The sequence below is a fragment of the Emys orbicularis genome, chromosome 19, assembly GCF_028017835.1.
Source record: "Emys orbicularis isolate rEmyOrb1 chromosome 19, rEmyOrb1.hap1, whole genome shotgun sequence".
NCBI lineage: Eukaryota > Metazoa > Chordata > Testudines > Emydidae > Emys > Emys orbicularis.
The window spans coordinates 18,284,891-18,309,718 of record NC_088701.1 but is presented as its reverse complement, the minus strand read 5'-3'; the positions used below and the strand labels follow the sequence as shown (position 1 = coordinate 18,309,718).

Sequence of the window (24,828 nt, the reverse complement as noted above, 5' to 3'; positions counted from 1 at the left end):
ATTGCTGTGCCATTATAGGAGAGTCAGCCTGAAGAACGACTAGAGCTGGAATTTGGCCAGGATACAAGGATTAGCCACCCAGACTAGTGGGAAAGCAGCCTGGGAACTTGACCACAGATGGTCAGAACCTCAGATGTTACTTCCTGAAGCTCACCAGCACCCACCACCACTCTGACTGAGAGGAGAGCATGCCCCCTATTGAGTCACCCATCCCAAGTCCTGCAGCACCTAAAAGCTCCCCCAGGGCCAAGGCCTCGCCCTCGCCCTCCTTATCTTACCAAGGTCTACCCAGAGCACAGCCCTAGGCAGCATGGCTGCAGGTACAAGTATCATCAGCTAGCCGGTGGGTGCACACTAGGGTGACCAGATGTCCCGATTTTATAGGGACAGTCCTGATTTTTGGGTCTTTTTCTTATATAGGCTCCTCACCCCCGTCCCGATTTTTCACACTTGCTGTCTGGTCATCCTAGTGCACGCACATAGAGGAAGCAGCCGGACTGGCGCCCTGTATGCCAAGAACACACCAAGAACCTGCGTTCTGTAGATCAATACAGTATTTATTCACCTTCCCTCAGTCAGGGCCAGGCCAGGCCGATTTGGTTAGGAGGCAGGGATACCCCCACCTGCATTAGGACATTCACAGCCGCTCACGATAGACTAGATACAGGAGGAACACACAGCAGGGAGCTGGCTCCATCACATGGCGAAGAGGATGAGGAAAGCCACCATCAGGCAGAAGAGCCCCATGGCCTCGGAGAGTGCAAAGCCCAGGATGGCGTAGGAGAACAGCTGCTGTTTCAGGGAAGGGTTTCTATGAGGGGAGGAAGAAAGCACCAGTCAGCGAAGCACGTGGGAGCATCGTGAGCATCCCCCATGCTGCCGGGCTGGGCACGGCAGCCCAAGAGTCAGATACACTAATGTGCATTGCCAGCTCCTAATGGCCCATGAGGTTCTTTGCTCTTGATCAACCCCCTCTGGCTGAGCCCCAGGACAGTCTCTGAAGGGAGCCAGGCACAGCTCCTCTTGGCCAGAGGGAGAAACCACTACAACACAGTCATGGGGAGGTGGGGAAAGTCCCAGATCTCCCATGCCATACAACTGTCTGGGAGCATTCAGGCTAGTGCAGTCCCAGCCTCTCCCACCAGGGGGCACCGTAGTGATTGCTGGCTGCAGAGATGCTCCCAGATGGGTGAGCCCTAGATTCACTCCAGAGGGGTCTTTACATTCAAGAGTCCCAAATTCATGCATCCGACAGGCGTGTGATGGTCTGAAAGAACCCTGACTTGGTGCCTACACCTGTCCCCTGCTCTCTCAGTGCTGGGCAACAGCATTGGGATTAGCACGTAGAGCTGACAAAAATCCCAGTGTTATGGGTTTAGGGTAACAGGGTAAGAAACCAAAACCCACCCTGATCACTAGAGAGAGTCCCACAGCAGGAGGAAGTGGGAAAATCCCATTTTGTTTCAGAGGCACCAACAGGCTCCTTGGGATGGCCCATGTTGCTGAGGAAAGGATGTGAACTCAGCACCAGGCTGACAGCTCTGGAGACTCCACAGTAGAGGCACAGCAGGGGACAGTGCCAGGGCAAGCTTCCTCACTGTCCCCTACAGCATGCCCCACCCTGCCCAACGATGACCCCTCTAGTGGAAGTTTGGCCTCCACGGCCCACTCAAAAGCATCCGCTAGAACTGGCTGGGAGGGGGGCATGCTCACCCATAAAGGATGGAACTGAAACCCACCAGATTCATTTGACCCACAGATGGTGGCAGATTTCAGGCTGGATCTGAATCTGTGCCCTAGACAGGAAGGGCTTGATACCCAGTAAGAGTCCTCAGCTGTCCTGTTCCTACCCCAAATCTCCTGCTTATACAAAGGAATGGTCAGACCGATTTAGAAATGCTCCTCGTGGACAGTTTACGGTTCCTTCCACTGACAGAGCCAAGAGCATTGGCCAGGACTGAGAGCAAAGCCCCAGAGGACTGTAACAGACTCGGCACTGTATCCGGGTTCAGAGGAATCAATCACTATTCCTTTTGAAGGGGGCTACCACATAAGGAGCTGCCATCTTAACAGGCTGAGGCTGCACAGGAAAGCTTAAAGAATCCAAGTCCCACATGGATGCACAGGAAGAGCAGGAGACTGAGTTCACTCTTAACAGCCTTTCTGATGGGTCTTGCTTTCACTTGCAGCCCCGCTCTGAGGCTCGTGCTGGGAAGTCCTAGCCAGACGTAGTCAATTATTTTTTGTCACGGGTCCAAATTGCTTGGTCAAGGTATAACCAAGGTCCAGACTCCAGAGAAAATAATAAAAAAATCAATAATGATAATAAGTAAATAAAAAGATTTTGGAGTCCGTTCAAAAGCATCTGGCGGTCCAGATTTGGCCCGTGGTCTGCTTGATACCAGGGCTTTGGAGTGGAGCGGGAGCACGGAGCTGCAGGTTTTTGCCTGGAGCTGGAGCACAGCTCCAAAGCCCCTGCTTGATACCCCTATCCCAGGCCCTGCCTGCACCAGCTGTAACCAAGCCAGGGGACAGGGTTAAAGCAGGGGAAGAGCTAACCGATACAGGCTCATTCCTTACCTGGCATAGCCAATAATGAGGCTGCCGAATACGGTTCCAATGCCAGCACCAGAGCCGGCTACCCCAACGGTGGCAGCACCAGCACCGATGAACTTCGCCGCGGTGTCAATGTCCCGGGAGATGGCGCTGGTGTGGACCTCCCGGCCCACGGCTTGGAGGAGGGCATTCTGGGGTGCTGGGGTGGAGCCGAGCTAGGATGAGTTGAAGGGATGACAGTGAGATTCAGCTGGAGATGGAGCTCTACAAGTGTTTTTTGCCCGCTCTCTACCAGGGCATGGCCATGGAAACATCTACACTGAGCGGACTAAGGACCACAAGAACCCAAGTTTCCCACATGGCTTGGAGAACTGACTTCATGGGCCTCTAGAGGGGGGAGGTTGTGAGTTAGGCTAAAGAGAGGGGCACAATTAGTGTAGTGAGCCACAGAACTGGAGCCACTTAAATTCAGCTCTCACAGACCCCTTGTAACCTCAGACAAATTGCTTCACTTTGGTGCCTCAGTTTCCCCATATGGAGGGGCAATTCTGATCTCCCTGGGGTTTTAGTAAGAGAAGGCCCTGTGACTTGCTAGGCCTGGAAATGAATGCCTTAAAACTATTGTCGAGCTGGATTTCCAGCATTATAAAGCACTGGCCTAGAAGCATTCCTGAGATATTGGGCTTACAGCAGTCTAGTGCTCCTGCTGCACATACACTCCCCCCCCCTCCGCCCCCGTCATTTCTATAGTGCCTTTCACTCAAAGGATCCCAAAGTGCTTTACACATTTTAATTCTAATACATGATCCTTCTGTGAAGTTCTTCACCCACCACTGAACTGCAGCCATGGCTGGGGTGGAATTTGGCAGCTGTTTCGCCGTGTAGAATACTTCTGGTCAGGAAGTGACTTCTCAGTTGAGCCCACATGAGGAATTTGTGGGAGCAGACTAATTACAAGTTGAGAGCTGGCTGGGACTCCAGGGCTAACCTCCTTGCATGTGCCAGAGGATTTTTAAATGACCACAAGTGGTCCCGATCTCACTATTACACCTGATCTGAAATACAGCTTGTAGCAGCACAGCGCCCTCTAGTCCCATGCTGGGGGATCGGTTCAGAGTTGACTCGTAAGGAAGAGCACCTCCTACTGAATCACCAATCCCTTTCCACAGGGAGAGCTTGCAGCACTGTTAACATGCTTTCTTCTGTTGCCCAGATTTTCCTCTTGCTTTACGATTCTCTCCTTAGAGATTAAGCCCAGAAGCCTGAGAGAACGAGCCAGCCCAGCTGAGCCTCCTCGCCCGGCAGGGATCCCGACCCCCCAGCTTCGCGCTCGTCAAAGACTGCTATGGAGTGGACTATTTGCTCTGCACGCCCCCTGCTGGGCCCAATGGTTAAGTCAATTCAAGCTCTGAGGATCCTCTCCACTTTCATGGTCCAAGCTCAGCATTTTACCTCATCTGTCCTGGCCTCAGGCCTGCTCAGCAGGGAGGCAGAGACTGGTCTGCACAGCAGCCTCTGGCTGTTCCTCACCTGCAGACAGACAAAGTAATCATTCAGACAGAGAGGCAGTGCAATACAATCCCTACCAGATACCCAGGGCCAACTTCCTGCAATAATCTGTCAGATAATAGATTCATAGATTCTAGGACTGGAAGGGACCTCGAGAGGTCATCGAGTCCAGTCCCCTGCCCGCATGGCAGGACCAAATACTGTCTAGACCATCCCTGATAGACATTTATCTAACCTACTCTTAAATATCTCCAGAGATGGAGATTCCACAACCTCCCTAGGCAATTTATTCCAGTGTTTAACCACCCTGACAGTTAGGAACTTTTTCCTAATGTCCAACCTAGACCTCCCTTGCTGCAGTTTAAGCCCATTGCTTCTTGTTCTATCCTTAGAGGCTAAGGTGAGCAAGTTTTCTCCCTCCTCCTTGTGACACCCTTTTAGATACCTGAAAACTGCTATCATGTCCCCTCTCAGTCTTCTCTTTTCCAAACTAAACAAACCCAATTCTTTCAGCCTTCCTTCATAGGTCATGTTCTCAAGACCTTTAATCATTCTTGTTGCTCTTCTCTGGACCCTCTCCAATTTCTCCACATCTTTCTTGAAATGCGGTGCCCAGAACTGGACACAATACTCCAGCTGAGGCCTAACCAGAGCAGAGTAGAGCGGATGAATGACTGAGACTAGAAAGGAACTGGAGCAGTATTTCCCCCACCTTGCAGCTCTGCAGGGGGCCGCAGCATTTACATAGCGCCCAAAGTGGGCCAGGCTCTCCCCCACTTGTTAGCTGGGGCTGGCCCAATGCAGAGTGACTGAATTATTTTCAGGGACACCAGAGCAGCTGTCGCTCCAAGAGTCAAGACGGGATGTCTTCTGCAGTATATCTGCATGAAAGTCCCTCCGGTGGCCGGGTGAACGGCCTGATCCTGGAAGGGGCTGAGTACCTTCAGAAGTCAGGCCATGAATGCCCTGCAGCAGTTCTCTGGGTCAAATCCAGCTCTGGCATAAGTGGAAGCAACTGCCATAGACTCCATGGCTGAAGGTGGCACTCCATGTCTCTGCCGTGGGGGCAGAGGAAAGGTAGCACTTTCCCCGAGGGCAGCAGGAATCCACACACTTGGTAGCAGCACTGGCATCGTGTTGCCACTTCCTGTTTTAATACGTTCCAAACCAAACTTCTTCTCAAGCAGGGCTTAATTTGTAATGAAAGAGTTGCCAGAGCTCACGCAATTTTTTTACTTTCATAACTGATGTGGCAAGCCCAGAGGTGCCGGGGCTATGAACTGCCAGGCCCAGAGGTGCCGGGGCTATGAACTGCCAGGCCCAGAGGTGCCGGGGCTATGAACTGCCAGGCCCAGAGGTGCCGGGGCTCAGCCCTGGCACAAACTAAGCACTGTCCTCAAGCCTCTCTGTGTTCCCACAGCACAGTCCATGCGAAGGCAACACAAAGGATGAAGGTTACCGAATGCTGCCTCCTCATGGACCAGTATGGCCCAGGACAGTCCATCATGGAAGGTAATCCTGATCACTCTTGCCCATGGAGCTGGCTGAAGAACTAGTTACTCGCTAGTAACCATTACCTGGAAACCAGCCACAGTCAATGTGAATTTATGCCCTACTGGAACCCCAACACAAGACTAACCCAGAAGGGAGGAGAGGGGAACTGAACCGGGAGACACAGGGACAGTCACTTACCCTGGGGCAGACACGCACCATCCAAGAGCCAACCCTCTCTCACTGAGGCCTTGTCTAAAGTACAGGGAAAAGTCGATCTAAGCTACGCAATTTGAATTACGTGAATAGCATAACTCAAGTCAACGTAGCTTAGATCTACTTACTGCGGGGTCCACACTACGCGACGTCCTCCCATTGACTCCCCTTACTCTTCTCAATCCCGTGGAGTACAGGAGTTGACAGAAGAGCGATCTGCGGTCGATTTAGCAGGTCTTCACTAGACCCGCTAAATCGACCACCGATGCATCGATCGCCACAGGTGGATCCCCTGTTAAGTGTAGACAAGCCCTGAGACTCCACACACTTAGATGGTAAATGGAGAGTGCCTCCCATTTACCATGGGATCACCTTATTGCTGGCACTTGCCACTCCAGGCCAGGCTAGCACAGAGTTAGCAGGAAGCACCTCCAGTTAATCAGTGTTTCCCTCCCCACCTATGAACTGATGAAACAGGAGGCAGGGGCGGCTGTATTTGTTGTAGCCATCTGGACTGAACTCAGCAGATCAGAGCAGGGATTCACTTAGTGTCAGGCAACTGAAGCCAGGGTGAAACATGTAGCTAAGCAGGGTCCATCTACAGTAGGGCACTGTGGTAGGGGAGCAGGTCCCCACAACATAGCTCTGCGGGTCAGTGTAGACAAGAGTGTCTGAGATGTGCCACAGCCTTGGGTGGAGCAGAGCTCGAGGCATGGTTAGGGATCCCTTGACACTACATGATCTCTGAAGCGTCTTGTATGAATAACCAAGTCCTGACATGCGGGCCCTGAGGGCAGGCAGACTGGCACCAGGGCAGGGTTACTGAAAGCCAGCAGCCAGTTACAAGTCTAGTGGGTTGGCAGCCCCAACGTTGCAGCAGGCAGCTTAGCTCAGAAGGAAGTTTTATTACACCTCCAGAGACAGGAAACGCCACCCAGCTAATTAGTAGCAAATAGGAAAAGGTTACAATGATCTGGCCTGTTGAGGGCAAGTTACCTCTAAACTAGGGTGCCAAGGGATTCATTGGTAACTGGCTAAGAGCCCCATCCATTTTGGATAAGATGTAGACAGCAGCTACCCTCATCTTTGATACTGAAGTGTGGTCTGTGGCGACTACAATTCCCAGCATGCACAGCATCAGTAATACCCACAGTCCTCACCTCCATATTGAAAATGAGGCTGGCCATGCAGCATATGGGCCATGCTTTAGCCACCCTTACTTTAAGCAGATACAGACTGACGTGAAATCCACTTTTTTTCAACGCACTCCCCTAAAGGCAGAATGTCCTAGGAGAACAAGACTGGGAGTCAGGGCTCCTGAGTTCTATTCCTAGCTTTGCCACTCACTTCATGGGAGACTGCAGGCACCTGCGTCTCACTTCCCTGTCTAGACAATGGAGATAGCACTTACCTATGTGGCAGGGGGCTGTGAAGATTAGCTAATATGTTGAAAAAGTATTGCAGAAATGCCTAGTATTAGAATGGATTAAAAAATGGGATTTTCCGCTACTCACTAGGGCAGGAGCCGAGACGAATTTTGCACAGGCATACATGTTCGGGGACAGCAGGAGGTCACAAAACTGGAAGAGAAACCAAAACACCACCACATTAGGAATCCACATTGTCCCACAATTTCAATCATTCACTGCAATAGAAACATGCTGCAAAGCGGGGGTGTGGGACTCCCAACGAATGTGCCAAAAGTTCAAAACAGTATTACCAAGGTGATAATATTGATCACGACAGATAACTGGGATCATCACAAAGAGGTGACAATAGCTGGGAGAAGGGGGTATGATAATTTACTGCACAATATCAGACGCACCAGAAAAGTTCAATGCTAATCCCATGGGTACCCACAAGGGGTTGAACAGTGCAGGCCACTGATGAAGACCCTGGAATGGAAGCAGAGCACAAAATCCTCAAGTATTTAGACTGTAAGATCCTTTGGACAGGGATCAGCTGTTCTCTGTTTGTACAGTGCCTAGCACAATGGTGTCCTGGTCCATGACTGAGGCTGTTAAGAGCTACCACAAAACAAATAAGGTAGGCAGCTCAGCTACCAGAGACCAATACCCACAGCTTGACTGAGCTTTAAAACACAGGCACCATACTGGAATGGAGAGTCAGATACGATGGGAAAAACCCATCAGGGTCCTGTGTGATCTGGTAGGTGACTGGGACTCAGGACATCTGGGTTCTACTTCCCACTGCTGCTCATTCAATCATAGGGAAATCACTCTGTCTCAGTTTTCCCATATGGGGATATAATTTACCTACTCTGTGTAGAGTGCAAAACTCAAGTCATTTGCTTTTGTAAAGAGCTTTGGAGTTTCTCAGGACACAACAAAGCATCTTCATGCCCCATCCCCTGATCCAGAACCATCCTCAGGTTCTGGGACTCCTTCCAAGCCCCCAGTAGCAGAGCCCCCTTCATCCAGGACTCGTGTGGCTGAGCCAAACCATTCTCCAGGAGCACTTGCATTAAGTTTCCCTCAGGCTTCTAACGCTCAGGGTCAAATAAGTTAGAGATGGGAATGGCCCATTAACTCCTGCACAAATGGTCAGTGACTCTCAGATCCCCAAGGTCATTTTCAATGTGCATTAATACTCTGCATGTCCCAAGCACTTTTCATCCAAGGATCCTCAAGCTTGTGATCGGCATTAGGGAGAAGCAGAGTGGTCTAGTGGGTAGTGCACTAGACTGGGCGCCCAGAGACCAGAGTTCTACTCCCAGCCCGGCTACTGATTGGATAAACAACTTTGGGCAAGTCACTGCCCCTCTCATCCTGTGTGTTTAGACTGTAAGCTTTTCAGAGCAGGGGCTGTGTCTTCAGCACCCAGGACAACTGGGCCCTGGTCTTGGCTGGGACCTCTACTGTAATAAAAATGGCCTTGTGGCCCCCCTGCAATATAGGTCAGTATCACCTCTAGTCTACAGATAGAGACCAGACCCCTCTGCCACATAGGAGGCTGAATAATTAAAAACAAACGGGCAGGGGTTTGTCACTGACTTCTCAGCCATGGCTTCCCCTCTTGGGCACATGCAGCTCCCTGTTGCCTAGCACAGTACTCCCTCCACTAGGAGCTCTGTGCTGGGGAAGGGGAGTTATTGCCAACTGAGATTTAGTCATCATTGGGGGGCCCCTTGTTTTCAGGCACCACTTGGCTAAAGAGACTGCAGGCTCCAGCCGGGTCTGTAAGGAGGCCGAGGTGCTGACAGCAGCCAAGACAACCAACAGATAAATGTAAGGCCACCCATTAGGCAACAAGCCACCAGGAGGCAGAGGCAGGGGAGAACAGGAGCCCTGGGGGTGAAGAGGACTGAAGGATCCCAGACCTAGCCCAACATACAGCCACCTAGTACCCCTCCTCCCGGCCAGGCAGCCACCTCCCTCCCCCACAGCCCAACCCCCCCTCGCCCCAGTGAAACAGGGATCCCAGCTCCCCAGCCCCTTCCCCCACAGCCCTCCCCTGCCACTTTCAACCCCAGCCCCTCCCCACACCCCCAGTCCCTTCCCCCACACCCCTCCCCTGCCACTTTCAACCCCAGCCCCTCCCCACACACCCCTAGCCCCTTCCCCCACACCCCTCCCCTGCCACTTTCAACCCCAGCCCCTCCCCACACACCCCCAGTCCCTTCCCCCACACCCCTCCCCTGCCACTTTCAACCCCAGCCCCTCCCCACACCCCCCAGTCCTGTCCCTTCCCCCACACCCCTCCCCTGCCACTTTCAACCCCAGCCCCTCCCCACACCCCCAGTCCCGTCCCTTCCCCCACACCCCTCCCCTGCCACTTTCAACCCCAGCCCCTCCCCACACCCCCCAGTCCCATCCCTTCCCCCACACCCCTCCCCTGCCACTTTCAACCCCAGCCCCTCCCCACCCCCCCAGCCCCTTCCCCCACACCCCTCCCCTGCCACTTTCAACCCCAGCCCCTCCCCACACCCCCCAGTCCTGTCCCTTCCCCCACACCCCTCCCCTGCCACTTTCAACCCCAGCCCCTCCCCACACCCCCCAGTCCCGTCCCTTCCCCCACACCCCTCCCCTGCCACTTTCAACCCCAGCCCCTCCCCACACCCCCCAGTCCCATCCCTTCCCCCACACCCCTCCCCTGCCACTTTCAACCCCAGCCCCTCCCCACACACCCCCAGTCCCTTCCCCCACACCCCTCCCCTGCCACTTTCAACCCCAGCCCCTCCCCACACACCCCCAGTCCCTTCCCACACACCCCTCCCCTGCCACTTTCAACCCCAGCCCCTCCCCACACCCCCCCAGTCCCTTCCCACACACCCCTCCCCTGCCACTTTCAACCCCAGCCCCTCCCCACACACCCCCAGTCCCTTCCCACACACCCCTCCCCTGCCACTTTCAACCCCAGCCCCTCCCCACACACCCCCAGTCCCTTCCCACACACCCCTCCCCTGCCACTTTCAACCCCAGCCCCTCCCCACACCCCCCCAGTCCCTTCCCACACACCCCTCCCCTGCCACTTTCAACCCCAGCCCCTCCCCACACCCCCCCAGTCCCTTCCCACACACCCCTCCCCTGCCACTTTCAACCCCAGCCCCTCCCCACACCCCCCCAGTCCCTTCCCACACACCCCTCCCCTGCCACTTTCAACCCCAGCCCCTCCCCACACACCCCCAGTCCCTTCCCACACACCCCTCCCCTGCCACTTTCAACCCCAGCCCCTCCCCACACACCCCCAGTCCCTTCCCACACACCCCTCCCCTGCCACTTTCAACCCCAGCCCCTCCCCACACACCCCCAGTCCCTTCCCACACACCCCTCCCCTGCCACTTTCAACCCCAGCCCCTCCCCACACCCCCCCAGTCCCTTCCCACACACCCCTCCCCTGCCACTTTCAACCCCAGCCCCTCCCCACACCCCCCCAGTCCCTTCCCACACACCCCTCCCCTGCCACTTTCAACCCCAGCCCCTCCCCACACCCCCCAGTCCTGTCCCTTCCCCCACACCCCTCCCCTGCCACTTTCAACCCCAGCCCCTCCCCACACCCCCCCAGTCCCTTCCCACACACCCCTCCCCTGCCACTTTCAACCCCAGCCCCTCCCCACACACCCCCAGTCCCTTCCCACACACCCCTCCCCTGCCACTTTCAACCCCAGCCCCTCCCCACACACCCCCAGTCCCTTCCCACACACCCCTCCCCTGCCACTTTCAACCCCAGCCCCTCCCCACACCCCCCCAGTCCCTTCCCACACACCCCTCCCCTGCCACTTTCAACCCCAGCCCCTCCCCACACCCCCCCAGTCCCTTCCCACACACCCCTCCCCTGCCACTTTCAACCCCAGCCCCTCCCCACACCCCCCAGTCCCTTCCCACACACCCCTCCCCTGCCACTTTCAACCCCAGCCCCTCCCCACACACCCCCAGTCCCTTCCCACACACCCCTCCCCTGCCACTTTCAACCCCAGCCCCTCCCCACACACCCCCAGTCCCTTCCCACACACCCCTCCCCTGCCACTTTCAACCCCAGCCCCTCCCCACACCCCCCCAGTCCCTTCCCACACACCCCTCCCCTGCCACTTTCAACCCCAGCCCCTCCCCACACCCCCCCAGTCCCTTCCCACACACCCCTCCCCTGCCACTTTCAACCCCAGCCCCTCCCCACACACCCCCAGTCCCTTCCCACACACCCCTCCCCTGCCACTTTCAACCCCAGCCCCTCCCCACACCCCCCAGTCCCTTCCCACACACCCCTCCCTTCGCCCCCCTCCCCTGCCAATTTCACCCTCAGCCCCTCCCTGCCACTTTCAACTCCAGCCGTCACCCCCAGCCTCTCCTCGCTCCCAGCACCAGAGGCCTCCCCCGCGCCAGGCCGCCCCGCTCGGGTCGAGGACGCCGGGGGCCTCCTTACCCGGTGCTCGAGGAGGAAGGTCAAAGAGAGAAGGGTCTCTGCGCATGCGCGGGACCACAACGCGGCCCAGAGAGCGACGTCCGCGGCAGGCCGGAACTCGGCGGCAAACGAGGGGTATTAGAGGGAGCGGGTAGCGCCCAGAGCGTCCGCCCGGCAGGAAGGTCCCAGGAACAGCTAGTGCTGTGTGCCACAGCGCCACCTGCTGATCGGGAGGCGGTACTACAGGAAGGCGACGCGCCAGCTGCAGGCCATGGAGCGGTACTACAGAGGGGAGAGCGCAGCGTCACCTGTTGGCCGAGGCTCAGTAGCACGGGGTGCAGCGCCCCCTACTGACCTGGGGGGATACTGCAGGTGAGTGCAGTATCCCCTACAGACCCAGGGCAGTACTGCAGGTGGATGCAGTGCCTCCTACTGGTCCAGAGGCAATACTGCAGGTGGTTGCAGCACCACTTACTCACCTGGGTTGATACTGCAGGAGGGCAGAGGGCATGGTGCCAACTGCTGGGCCAGGGCAGTACTGCCAAGGCTGATGCTGCAGCACTACCCTGTGGCCCAGGGACGGTACTGTGTGTGGAAGTACATCTGCTGGATCAGGCACCATCTGCATAATGCCATTTGCCCAACAGCAGCAGAGCTAACGCTTGGGAAGCAGTGCCCAGGTAGGGGGTATTTTCCTCTGGGGATTCCATACAATACCGGCCTCGTGACAAAACCTGGTGCATCCAAAGGGAAAAGAAAAACCAGAGTAAAAAAAGTAAAATCACCCTCCAGAATTTGAATCCAAGATAAAGTGCTCCCAGCAGGGCAGGGTTATGCGTGTCCATGCAGAAAGGGCTGAGCACATCAGGGCAACAGAGATACCCCTCCTTGTGCCCCCCTTCCAGGCCTGCTGCTTGGGTTGAGGTGGCATCTTTATAGAGACAAGGTGGGTGAAGTAATACAAGCTTTCGAGCTACACACCCTGCATAAATGGAGTCTTTATGGCAGAAACCTCCATTATCTGTAACCGACCATCCCTGCATGTGCTCCAGTTCTCCCCCTAGTGCTCTGAACCGCATACTGCAAACTCCATTCACTGACGTCAAAACCTGGGGTGTATGTGTTAAAGCTAGGCCCCTAAATTCCTATTTAGGCCCCTAAATGAGAGTGGCCACAGCTTTCACTGATTCCTGTAAATCAAGCCACTCATTTGCAAGTATTAGTGAAAATTCAGGGCCCAGAGTCAATGTCACTGCAGATAGAGGCTGGTCTTGCATCTGAGAGGCCTGGTAAGGACCCTGGCCCAGTTTGCATTCCTGAGTCTCATGGTGGCTAGATCCCTCTTGAAATCCAACCTTCTTTCTCCTGTTATGATTAGCAAGAACAGTGGCTATCTGCTATTCTAGGCTATAACTGCTAGTGGCAGTGTGGTCTGGGTGGCTAGGGCACTGTAGTAAGAGTTGGGACCTCTGGGTTCTGTTCCTGACTCTGCCCCTGAGTTGCTAGCTGAGTCACTGCCCCATCCTCAGTTTCCTCTCCCACCCTTTGTCTACCTCATAAGGTCTTTGGTAGAGGGATTGTGTCTGTGCAGCACCTAGCCCAATAGGGCTCAGTCTCAGCTGGGACCTCCAAATTCTACCACAATACACATAATAATTGCTGCTAATAAAAGTTCCCCAGCACCTTATGTTTGTCCCTAGCATTTAAATACTGCACAGAGGCACATTTGTGAAACCAAAGGCCAACCGAAGTGGTTCCTGACTCTGGCTAATTTAAAATCCCTGTGGAAATTGGTGCTTTTACAAAGGGCCTGTTTTTCTGCTGGAGGAAGGGGCCTGAGCGGGTTTTGCCCAAAGTGAATGTGGAGGCAGCTGCTTGACCTCAACCAGCAATTCAGCTCTCAGCCTCTCTGGAAGACCCTGTGGCAACAGGACAGCCTGTGAGTTTATGATGTTGTCAGAGGCTGGAGTTAGGGCCCTGGGGAAGGGAAGGCACTGCCGAGAGTGTGGAACAGCCTTTAGCTTTATTAGCAGACTGTTTAACTCTGATGCCTAAAGAGTATTCTGGGGAAAGAGGGTCTTTGCTAAAATTTCACACACACACCCCACTCCCACCCCTTCAACTAAAGCTGGGGCTCACTAACCACCAGGGAGCACCTAAATCCACGGGGATTTCCCCAGGGATACTGCGGTTTTGGGGAAGTAGCTTCCGTTTCAGCAACCATGAAACAGACAAACCAAAACCAAGAAAGGTTGTTACGGCCATTTTGCCCAGCTCCAGGGCTTTAGATACCTTCTGGGTCTCTGGCCACCAGAGGGAGGCACATTCTCTCTCTCTCTCACACACACACACTAAGCGCTGAGAGCCCCAGTGGCTGAATGATCTGCCTGCTCCTGCCCAGCCACACTATGTTGGGGGGAAGCTGCCCCTGCTTGGGATACAGGACTCCAGTCTCCAGGCCCACCAAGCTGGCCCCCTTCTCCATCACCAGGTGGGCTCCCTGCCACCCCCGCCCCCAGCTGTCTGCAGGCCTCAAGGGCAGCCCTGCCTGGGACATCTCGTGCGGTGGCTATGGCAGGCTCTGCTTGGGGACTGCCTGGCTGGACCATGGCTGCTGGTTCCTCAGCCCCAGCCAGCTTTGGCACCTTCCAGCACTGACCTCCAGGGCTCCCAGCTGAGTCCCTTGGTGGGTCAGCCATGGTCACTCCTATAGTAATGGAGCCCATTGCAAGTGCAGCTCCCACCAGCTCCACCAGGGGGAGCCAACTCCTGCCTCAGACTGGCTGAGAGCAGTTCCCACCAGCTCCACCAGGGGGCACCCTTTCATCTTCCCAGGCTGGGGTGCTGCACAGAGACCCCCAGTCAGGGTGACCAGATGTCCTGATTTTATAGGGACAGTCCCGATTTTGGGGTCTTTTTCTTATATAGGCTCCTATTATCCCCCACCCCCGTCCTGATTTTTCACACTTGCTGTCTAGTCACCCTACTCCCAGTTGAGTGGGGAGGGGGAATGTGTGTATCTGCGTCCCCTTGAGAACAATGGAGAATTCCCCCCCCCCCCGCACCCGATTGGGAACCATGGGAGCTGCTGGATGCTGAGCACTTGGGAAGCTCTGTCCCTTGGTGACAGGCCAGAGGACACATGGTAGGGTGACCAGACAGCAAGTGTGAAAAATCGGGACGGGGTGGGGGGTAATAGGTGCCTAATTAAGAAAATCCCCAAATATCAGGACCATCCCTATAAAATCGGGACACCTGGTCACCCTAACACATGGGAAGTTGGGGGCAGAGATGGTGATGGAACCCAGGTGTTCTGTGCCCCAGTCCAGTCTCTTTACTACAAGCCCTCCCTCTCTCTCTTCCATTTCCATCCTCCACCTCCCAGCCAGGGTGGGAGTGGGGCAGCCAGCAATCCAAGCCGCACCCACATGCCCACAAAGCTGATTCCCTGCCCCTGCATCTCCCCATCAGCTGCCAGGGCACCTGCTCTAGCCATTAACCCAGCAGGGGTGGCCCGATGGGCACCTTGTGGGGCAGAGTAGGGTGGCATGAGGCCTAATCAGAAGCGGGTGAAACCCCCCTCCCCCTCACTGCCCACGGTGCCCCACCCCCCCTCAAACACTTGCCCCAGCCCTCTCTCCTCAAGCAGTGGGCTCTCCCTGCCCCCACCCTGATGCTCGTGAGCATAGGGTACACGGGTGGGGAGATCAAACTCTCCCTATCCAGTCCCAACATAGGACAAACCCACGACAGGTTGGCGGGCCTTGGCCGGTGAATTATGGGCCACCGCCAGCAGTGGCTGGCCCTGCCTGTACCTAGACTCCTACAGGCGGGGGAGGTGGGAGCAGGAGGGGGACATGGCCCCCGGGACAACAAGAGGCAGGAATAGAAAAAAGCAAGAGCAAAAATGCAAAGCCCCCATAAAGCAGGGCTGGGCTGTAAATCAGGGGGACTGGCAGCCCTCACTGGGGTTGTTTGTCCTGCCTGCTTCGGCCCCGGTGCTCTGCAAGAGCCAGTCCGGGGAGCGGGGCTGGGGATCCTGCAGAAATCCTATATTTAATCGGATTTGGGAGAAGGGGCCGATAAATCAAGGGGGCAGCTTTACGGTCTCGGAGGAAACAAACCTCTCCAGTAGGCACACCCAGGTGGGCGATAAAACCTCTCCTCCAGGCCCTGGGAGCAATTTCCCGGGACCCGAAGCAGCGGCATTGCAGGAATGTAATTTAGCACAGAGCCGATCCTGAGTTTAATTATCACGGCGGTGGAATTTCAATGCAGCCGATTCATCTTGCGACTCGCAGGAGAGGGATTTATATCGAATGTTATTTCATACCAATCCCGAATCTGCATTTTTATGTCGCTGCCTCCCTCCTGCACCGCGGCGAATCGGGAGGAAGGAGACCGGGGGGGGGCAAGGCGGCTCCGCTGCAGGGAAGGAGTGTGTGTGTGGGGGGGTGGGGATCAGGCCCCTTTCTGTCTGCCATCAGGATGCCCCAATTCCTGGGCAACCTCAGCTTTGCCGCTGGTTCTGTTAGCTCAAGTTGAGGGGGGCTGGGGTTGAGGGTACAGTGAGGGGGGGGGCATGGATCTATAGGGCCAGCCTAGTGTGAAGGAAGCAATGAACAACAGGGGCTGTGCCCTGAGTGTGATGGGTCTGATTGCCCCATAGCCCTTTCACGCTAGCTTGGGTCAGGCCAAGGGGCCATTGGCAGGTGTCTGCTCCTGCCCCCCTTGGAGATGCCTCGTGGTGCAGGGGGCGCCCCAGGGTGGGTCTCGGGTGGGGTGGGTGGGACAGGACAGGAGGGGGCATGGCCAGGGCAGAGCTATCCTGTGGCTATTCTGTGGCCCAGAGGAGTCATTGCAACAAGGGTACAAGCTGGTGATACCCCCATCTGCTGTACCCTGCATGGGGGGCTGAATTGCCCCCAGCTGCCTCCCCTTGGCTCCTGCCCCAGTGCAGGGATGAATCGGGCTCAGCATTGGGATCGGGACCCTAACTGCCTCCACAGAAGCCTGTGTGACTTCCCATGCACCACGCACCATGTGTGCCAGCCCAGGCCAGCAGGAGTGGGGCAGTGCACTCTTCCGAATGGTGACCTCTGTGTGGGGTCCCGCAGGCGGGGATGGGGTCAAGCAGGCAGGGGCAGGGTTACATGGGCAGGGGCGGGGTCATGCAGGTGGGGGCGGGGTCAGGCAGGTACTCAAAGTCTTGGTGGAAACTGGGGCTTGGCTCTGGGGAGGCGTTCAGCTGGGGCATTGGGGCCAGGGGGTGAGAGGCTGGCAATAGGACACAGAACCTTTGACCTCAAGGGTGCTGGCCCAGGTCACTGATAGGTGGCTGATGCAGGGTAGGATGCAGGGGGTAGGTGTGGGGGATGGGATCCAGTTTCCCTCTACCCGTCAGCTACCCCTAGAAGAGGAATGTTGATGACTCCCCCGAGACCTGCCCCCATCCCTCCATCTATGGTAGGGCCCACATCAGCCAGCCCCTCCCCTGAGCCCGTTGGACCCCCGGTGATCAGACCACAGCTGTCTGGCCCTTCCCAACACCTGCCGCCCCCACCAGCCAATCATTTGCCACCTAGTGCCTGCCTCTGGGGGTCCTGTGCTGATGGGACCAGTAGGGGGCGCCAATGAGTTTTCCCATGAGCCTTTCCCCCCAGGGCCGGCTCTGGCTTTTTTGCCGCCCCAGGCAAAAAAGCCTCCGACCACCCCCCCCCCCCCCTGTGTGTGTGGGGGGGGGGAAGGGCAGCCGGAGCCCCGGGGGGAGGGCGGCGAGCCCCGGCGGGGGCTCCGCTCTCCCCCCGGCAGCCGGGGGGAGGGCGCCGGGGGGGAGGGCGCCGGGGGGGAGGGCGGCCGGAGCCCTGGGAGGAGGGCGGTGAGCCCCGCCCGGGGCTCGGCTCTCCCCCCGGCGAGAGGGCGGCCGGGTGGAGGGCGCCGGGGGGAGGGCTGCGAGCCCGGCCGTGGCCCCGCTCTCCCCGGCTGCCGGAGTGCCGCGCCGCCCCCCTCCAGGTGCCGCCCCAAGCACCAGCTTGGTGGGCTGGTGCCTGGAGCCGGCCCTGTTTCCCCCCCACCCTGCAAGCTGTTAACTCTTCTTGTGCCGGGGGCTCTCCAATCCCAGCCCATACACCACCATACTGTGGCTCACTGCCAACTGCCCCCCCCCCTTCTCCCTGTTGTTACAGTATTGCCCAGGGATCAGGCCTTTGAGGGCTGGAAGCTGCTTTGGGGGGCCAGAGTCCTTTCCCACAAAAGAGCAGGAGAGGCATGTGGAAAATGGGATTCTCTGCCCAGTCCTGCCCCAGACGCCCCGGGTGACCCTGTGCCAATCGCTGAGTCTCCCTGGGTTCTGGGCACAGGCTGGGAGGGACGGAGCGCTGCGGGCGGTGGTGGTTTTGAGGCCCGCCAGCGTGGGACTAACACAACATTTCAACACTCACACACACATACCCTGCCAGTCCAGTGGCCTCTCCAGAGGCTGGGGCTGGAAGCCAGATTCAATATCAAGTTGTCTTTGCTTAGCCCGAGGTTTCAGAGTGATGTAACTGACACACCTGCTCCTTGCGCCAGGAGGAAGCTGTTAACTCATCTTTAATGTAGAGGGAGGAGGCCCAAGATGCAGCTAAAACATGTCAGCTCTGGCGGGGTCGAACTCCACGGGATCATTGGTTCCTAGAAGGTGAAGGGAAGGGACGGGGCTGGGTTTTAGCAGGGGCTGGGAGCACTGGTGCTTAGAGGTGGGAATGGAGCCCCCAAGGATCAAGCCAAGAAAAATAATCCTTTAATCTATTGACTGATCAACTGATCAATATACACATCTCTATCTATCGACTGCAGACCCTTCCCCCCACCGCCATCTCGCAGCCTCCCACAGCACAGATGAGAGGACAGGAGCCTCCCATGAGCTAGCCCCATTGCAATTAGCTCCAGTCCAGGTGCTGAGTGTAGGGGGCAGCTGGGATCCCAGGCTGGCGCAGCCATCCCTGGCGACGCATCAGGGAGAAGCTCTGCTGCTAGTTACAGTGTGTTCGTTGCTTGTGAGTGATGGGGTTCACCCTGACGATCGCTCCTAATTAGCCTCAGTAGATAAACAATCGCTGCTCCCCGCCCTGGGTGGGATCTCTGGCAAAGGAGGAGAAGTGAACAGCAGAAGTCGAGGAGGGGGATGGAAGGTCACCACGACCAACCGAGAGGCGCTACCTGTAGCCTGAGAGGAGGGGGAGGGAGTGCTGTGGGGTGGCTAGAGCGGGGGTGGAAGGCTGGGAATCAGGACTCCAGGGTTCTATCCCTTCCTCCGAGAGGGGAATAGGATCTAGTGGTTAGAGCAAGGGGTCATTGGGAGGGTCAGGTCTCCTAAGTCCTATTCCTAGCTCTGTGTGCAACTTTGGGCGAAGTCACGTCCCCCCTCTGTGCCTCAGTTTTCCCCTCTGCCCAGTGAGGATTGTTGCTCTTGGGCAAAGTGCACATGTGGGGCTGGGAGCAGTTAGTTAAGGAGCATAAGGCAAACATCCCATCGCTGAATAGTATATACGGCCCAGCAGCCACCTGCCAGTCGGACGAGGGTGTTGGCATGGGAGGAGCCAGCTCTGGGAGCCAAACAGGGCACTGCTCACATGGGAAAGGAATAAGCGCATGGGCAGAGGGAGAGCATCTGGCTCAGCCAATCCAGCTGGGCCCAGGTTTCCTGCGCCAAGGGACCAGAATGACCCTCAGATATTGGGGTGGGACATAGCCCCCCCGCAGCTGGCAGGGAAGATGCTGGCAGGGCCGGTGAGGGCTGGGAGCAGCCCAAATGTGCTGTCATCTTGGGGGATTTGCCACGACAGCTGGGAGGGGATTTAATGCATTTCTGGTGGCTTTGGTGAATTGGTGCCGGCCAGGGCTGGGATCCTGCTTATCAGGAGAGCATGGACATGCTGTGCAAGCTCCTTCCGTCCTGCCCCGGAGCACTGGGGACCCCTTGTGAGCTTGGGGAGCAGCTCCGACCTGTGGCCTCCTCAATACTTGGGCTAATGAGTGGCACAGAGGCTGTGTGGTGGGGCTGGACCCTGGGGCATGGTGCTCATGTCCCCCTTTAGCGGTGACAGGTTGCTGAGCCTGCTACCGACAGGCCTAAGGGCATGTGGGTGTTTAGCTCATGCAGGAGATGCTCATGCTTGGAGCTCCAGAGGTTCCCCCCTTGATCCCTGCTTGCTATGACCTACCCATGAGACAAATCCAGGGCGTTTGCCCTGCTGCGTCTTGGGCAGGAGGGCTGCTCCCTGCAGCAGCTATTCCTTTGTGTTGCTGCCATCCTGGGCTGGAGCAGAGCTGTTACCTGGTGACCGGTGCTTCAGCCAGACAGTGATGAGAGCGGCCCCAGCTGGGGGCGTGGGGGTGGGCGGGTGGGTAATTCTCTATTATTCCTAATGTGTGTGGGGGGGTCTCCATTGCCCTCACGGGGAAGGAGTTGCTATGAGCTCAACGCTTCTGAACAGCTGGCCCAAACGTTCCAGGTCCACGCACGGGGGGCGTGTGCCCAGCTTCATGTGTGTAGGACCTACAGTAAGAGATGTTTTTGTTTTCGTTTCCCATTAGCCAGAATCAGAGAGAGGTTTGGGGCCTGGGGCAGCGGGGGGGAGAGGAAGAAGGATATTGGGAGATGGGGTGGGGGGAGATTGGTCAGGCCAGGCTGAGACTTGTGGAGGCAACAGACACTTGGTTAGGGCCCTATCCTGTGAGGCGTTGAGCACCTGGCGTTAGTGGGAGTTGAGGGCACTTGGTGCCTGGCCGAATCAGGCTCCTGCTGCTGCTCAAAGTGGTGGGGCGAGCAGAGGGGAGATGATGGAGTTGCCTGGAGCTTTCCCACAGCTCTGCTGATACCCCACAATCCTGACCCGCAGCCCCCGCACAATCCCAGCCCTGGGCTCCCCCCCCGCCCCAGCTCTGCTGATACCCCACAATCCTGACCCTGAGCAGACCAGGGGACAATTGTCCCAGGGCCCTGTGATGGGGGGGGGGGGCAGCTGTAACAGCTGTGTAAATAAAGTGAAATGGGGGGGCAGTGAATGTGATGTACGGGGGGGGGGGCAGATTTCTCTTGACGGGCCTGGCAGCAGGGCAACAGAGGTGGAAATGTGGTGGAGCTTGGGGGGTGTTTATGGGCGGGTGTGGGGAGCGGTGCAAGGTGGGCCCTAGGTGTACAGAAGCCTGTCACCACGGCGACCTGGTCCATGTGGGATGCGGGGACCCCGTCTCCATGCTGCATTAGTGTATCACCACCCCCAGCCCAGCCCCAGCTATTGGCTTAGACCCCTAAGTTTGGGGGGCCCCCGCTGTCAGGCTGGATGTGGGGGGCGCGCTGGGATTCCTGACTGGTGATCGCCATTCCCAGCCGGTGCTGTGCCACCAAGGACCTGTTCCCTGAGGCCTTGGCATTTCCCTGGGCCCGTATTCCTGGGCCTCCTCCAACGGCCATTGGCTGTGCCGGGGAGGCTGGGAATTGGGGACTGGGGCGGGGGGGGGGGGGGGAAAGCCATAAATCCAGCCAGGGCCTAATCGCTGCCATAAATAACCACCTGAAATAGCCATTAAGGGGGTCGGAGGTCGGGTTGGCATGACAACCGCTGGCTGACGAGTCCAGTGCGGAGGAAAGTGGGGCGGAACCGCCAGGGCTTGTTAAAAGATAGGATGGGGGCGGCAGTGGGTGAGGGGGTCGGGGAGTGGTGTCTGATGAATTTCCCGGCTGCTGGCGGGGGAATGATGCAGTCTGAGCTGTGCGCTCAGCACCTTCACCCGGCAGAAATACGAGCTGCCCAGGCTCCCGGCCTTTCTTCTCTGCCCCTGGACCGGCGCTGCCTAATGGAGCTGTCAGGCCCAGAGCATGGGTGACACACGGCTCCCCTGGCAGGGCCGGCTCCCGAACAAGCTGGATTAGTGTCTACTCAGTGCTAAGCTCTGAAGTTAGGGCCCTCCCTGGCTGCCGGGCTTTGCCAGGCTCTGGGATGAAAGGGATGCGTGGGGGCGGCATGCACATGTGTGTGTGGGCCTAGAGGGTTCGCCACGCAGTGTGTGTGCGTGCACAAGTGTATGACCCTAGTGTGTCTGCAAGGCTTGTGTACAATGCATGTGTGCGTGCATTGTGCGGGCACGCTCAGTGTGTGTATGCGCGTGTGGAAGCGTGAGTGTACACAGTATGTGCAATGCACGTTTGCGAGTGTGTAATGTGTGCACACGTGTATATATTGCGAGCGTGCACAGTGTGTGCCATGCACATGCGTGCAACGTGTGTGTGTGCAGTGGCAGGGTTTGTGCACACAGGGCAAGCTACAGCAGCTCTCAGGGCTGCTCCAAATTGTACCTTGCTGCAGTGACCCCTGCAGAGCCATGCAGGGGCTCAGAATAGCCAGAGCGCAGCCCCCCCCCAGCCCTCCGATCACTCTGATCAGAAAAGGGCTGAGAGAGGGTCTCTTGGCTGAAGAAGCACCTGGCCTGATTCCTTCCACCGCTGACTTCAGCTGAGTGGAGCCACCAGTGCTCAGCCAGGGCCCAACCGCACCCTGGGTGCCAGGGAACGCAGGCTGGGCACGAGGAAATGCTCCAGCTGCATCCAGAAATATTTCCAGCTTGAAACCAGAGTGAAGGGAGATTTTAGTAAAGAAACAACTGCGGGTCGGGGCGGGGGAGGTGGGGAACGGGATCTGGGGCAGGGGGAGGGGAATGGAATCTGGATCGCGGGAGGGGAACGGGATCTGGGTTGGGAATGGGATTTGGTATCAATTATTCTAAAGGTTCCCCTGTCTTGGATCACAGCCCTTCCCCAGCACAGAGCCGCCCATCCCATCCGCCCGGGCTCCCGAATGGTGGCCACTCAGGATCTGCTGGGACACGGGTAGCACAGTGGAGGAGACTGAGCGCCTGCCGGGCATTCGGGGCGGGGGTTAGTGTGTGCGTGTGTGTGAGCGCCTTAGAAGGGCCCCCCTGATAAACAGAGGAGTGAGTGACACCTTGTAAAGGGCGGGGGGAAGAGGGGCTTGGAGCAGGATAGGCTGAGGGGGAGAGAGGGGGGTCCTGGCAGAGCTGAGGGTTGTCTGGTGGGAGCCGGGTCGTACAAGCCCCACGTCCAGACAGCCTAGTATGGCAATGCACCCTCACACTGCGAGGGCAGGGAAGGGCTGGGTCCAGCCACATGTTCCCTCCCCCGCCCCATAAGCAAAGGGGAAAGACTCCTCCCCCAGCAAAGCCGGCAGGTGCTTGGCTGGATACAACAGGCCCCACCCAGGAAACCTCCTTTTGTGCTTTCCTGCCACTTCCCTTTACCCTATCCGGGGATCAGCTGCCCATCCCTCCGCCCTGAATGAGCCCGCAGGTGATCCTGGAGCTAAGGACTCTGCTGTGATCTATGGGCCCAAGGGGGGCTGGGCTCAGCTGACCTCCATTCCGGCCTCCCCAGCTCCCGAGTGCTTGTCTTTGCCACCTTCGTGTTCTTTTAAGCATCAATCTGTGTAACTGTAATTTCCTAGACATTTGTGAAAGAGAAAACTGAAAACATTGGCCTGCGTGGAGCCATACTGACCCCCCGGCTGGAGCCCCAAGCCATCCGGTCTGCTTGAGCTGAAGGAGCGTAACTGATAGAGGTAGTAGGTTGTTATCCTCCATGCACCTTGCTGCCAGGCGGCAGAGGCATGCCGGGAATCAGGAAGGGTGGCTCTGAAATAGAGCAGGCTGTATGGACGGTGCGGCCAGGCACATAGCTTTGCCACAGCCGCTCTGAAAATCAGTGTGGGTACGTAGATGAAGGCTAGGGCTGCTAGATCTATGACCTGGCTTCTGTTCCAAGCTCTGACCCCGGGCTTCCTCTCCTTTACCCCATCTCTGAGATGTAGGGAATTATACTTGCCTGCCTCCTGGGAAGTGAGGGGGGAGGTTTGGTGCAATCATAAGTGCTGTTTGCCGTGACCCGGTCTTGTGGGGAGCCTGGGAACATGCTCAGTGCAGCTGGCCTGTTCAGAGAATTTAGCAGCAGGCTTTTAATGAGCATGTACAAATGGTGACGTTCAAAGGCTCATAGCCTGGGCAAACCTGGATGGATTTTCACAGGGACAACAAAAGGCACTTGACCCCAGAGCTAGCCCTGGCCAGATTTCCACTCTCTGCTCCAACATTGGCCAAACTGCCTATTTTCCCATAATCTCGTTCTCAACAACAGCTGAACCGTTTTGGCCGAAACTTTCCCCAAACGTTCAGTCTGAGGCTGAGAGCATGCGTGGGACATTTCCGCTGGAATGGATAACATCCTGACAAGGTTATAATAAGCAGTGGAAGACAGGGGCTTAGAGTGGAAAGTGTCAGGCGACCTTCTGTTGCTTATAACTTTGCCAGGTTTTAACCAAGCATGTTCTCAGCTTCAGGGTGCCACTTCCCAGGCTGCTGACAATATAGGGAATGACTTATTGTGGATCAGCAGCAGTAACTTCTGATTTCTGGATCTGGGGCAAAGGAGCTGCTCAAGCTGCATCCGCCAAAGCCCAGGAATACAGTATATTTCCTCCTTTGGTTTAATTACAGCACTTCCCTGCACTGTGCAAAACCCAGGGCTCTGTTTTATGAATTGAATCCAAGTATGCATGAAAAGTGTAATGGAATGAAGCCGGTAGGGGGTCCGGCTAAGTGCCTGGTATCTGCACTTGCTACAATGGCCCTCTGTGCCCAAGGATAGCGCTGGGGTTTGCCCGCTGCTGGGCTGAGAAGCAGCAGCTGTTTAAAGATTCCATCGAGACACGGCCCCATCTATACTAGAGGCAAAGGGATCGTGATGCAACGGATGAATGCCAGAGCGTGCAGCCCTTGCTGGGAACACACTGCACTCCGGGGCCCTTGGCGAGCATTGGCTGGAGCGCCTGCCCCCAGGGATCTGGCTGAATCGCGGCTGCTAGCAGGGGGTTTTGACACTTCCATGGTTGGCAGGGCGCCTGACTCTGTCCCACAATGCACTGCTTTGCATTTGGAAACTACCCAAACGCCCCTGCTTGTGGGGCACTGTGGGACAGGTGCCCCAGGAGTCCCAGAATGCCCTGCAGGGTGAGTGTGATGATGGCAAAGTGGGTCTGGTGGAACCAGCAAGACTGCATGGGACCCATCAGTCTCATGGCAGTAATGCCCAGGCACTAGACTTCCCCAACTGGGTATGCCAGTGTGCCAGCGCCACCCACTGTGTGC

General features: G+C 56.9%; 1 protein-coding gene across 3 annotated transcripts; it reads right to left on the bottom strand.

Moving 5' to 3' along the window:
- Nucleotides 1–536: 536 nt before the first annotated feature.
- On the bottom strand, nucleotides 537–11,743 carry ATP5MC2 (ATP synthase membrane subunit c locus 2). 3 transcript variants are annotated; one of them, XM_065419186.1, is made up of 6 exons: nucleotides 11,653–11,742; nucleotides 7,598–7,667; nucleotides 7,287–7,352; nucleotides 4,009–4,086; nucleotides 2,581–2,771; nucleotides 537–811 (listed from the first exon to the last, which is right to left on the bottom strand). In XM_065419186.1, the coding sequence occupies exons 3-6, from the start codon at nucleotides 7,323–7,325 to the stop codon at nucleotides 697–699; spliced, it is 423 nt and encodes a 140-aa protein (XP_065275258.1). In that variant the 5' UTR covers nucleotides 7,326–7,352; nucleotides 7,598–7,667; nucleotides 11,653–11,742; the 3' UTR covers nucleotides 537–696. The 3 variants fall into 3 exon arrangements, with proteins under 3 accessions (XP_065275258.1, XP_065275259.1, XP_065275257.1); XM_065419187.1 differs by lacking the exon at nucleotides 4,009–4,086 and having other exon boundaries at nucleotides 11,653–11,743; XM_065419185.1 differs by lacking the exon at nucleotides 7,598–7,667 and having other exon boundaries at nucleotides 11,653–11,743.
- Nucleotides 11,744–24,828: the final 13,085 nt, after the last annotated feature.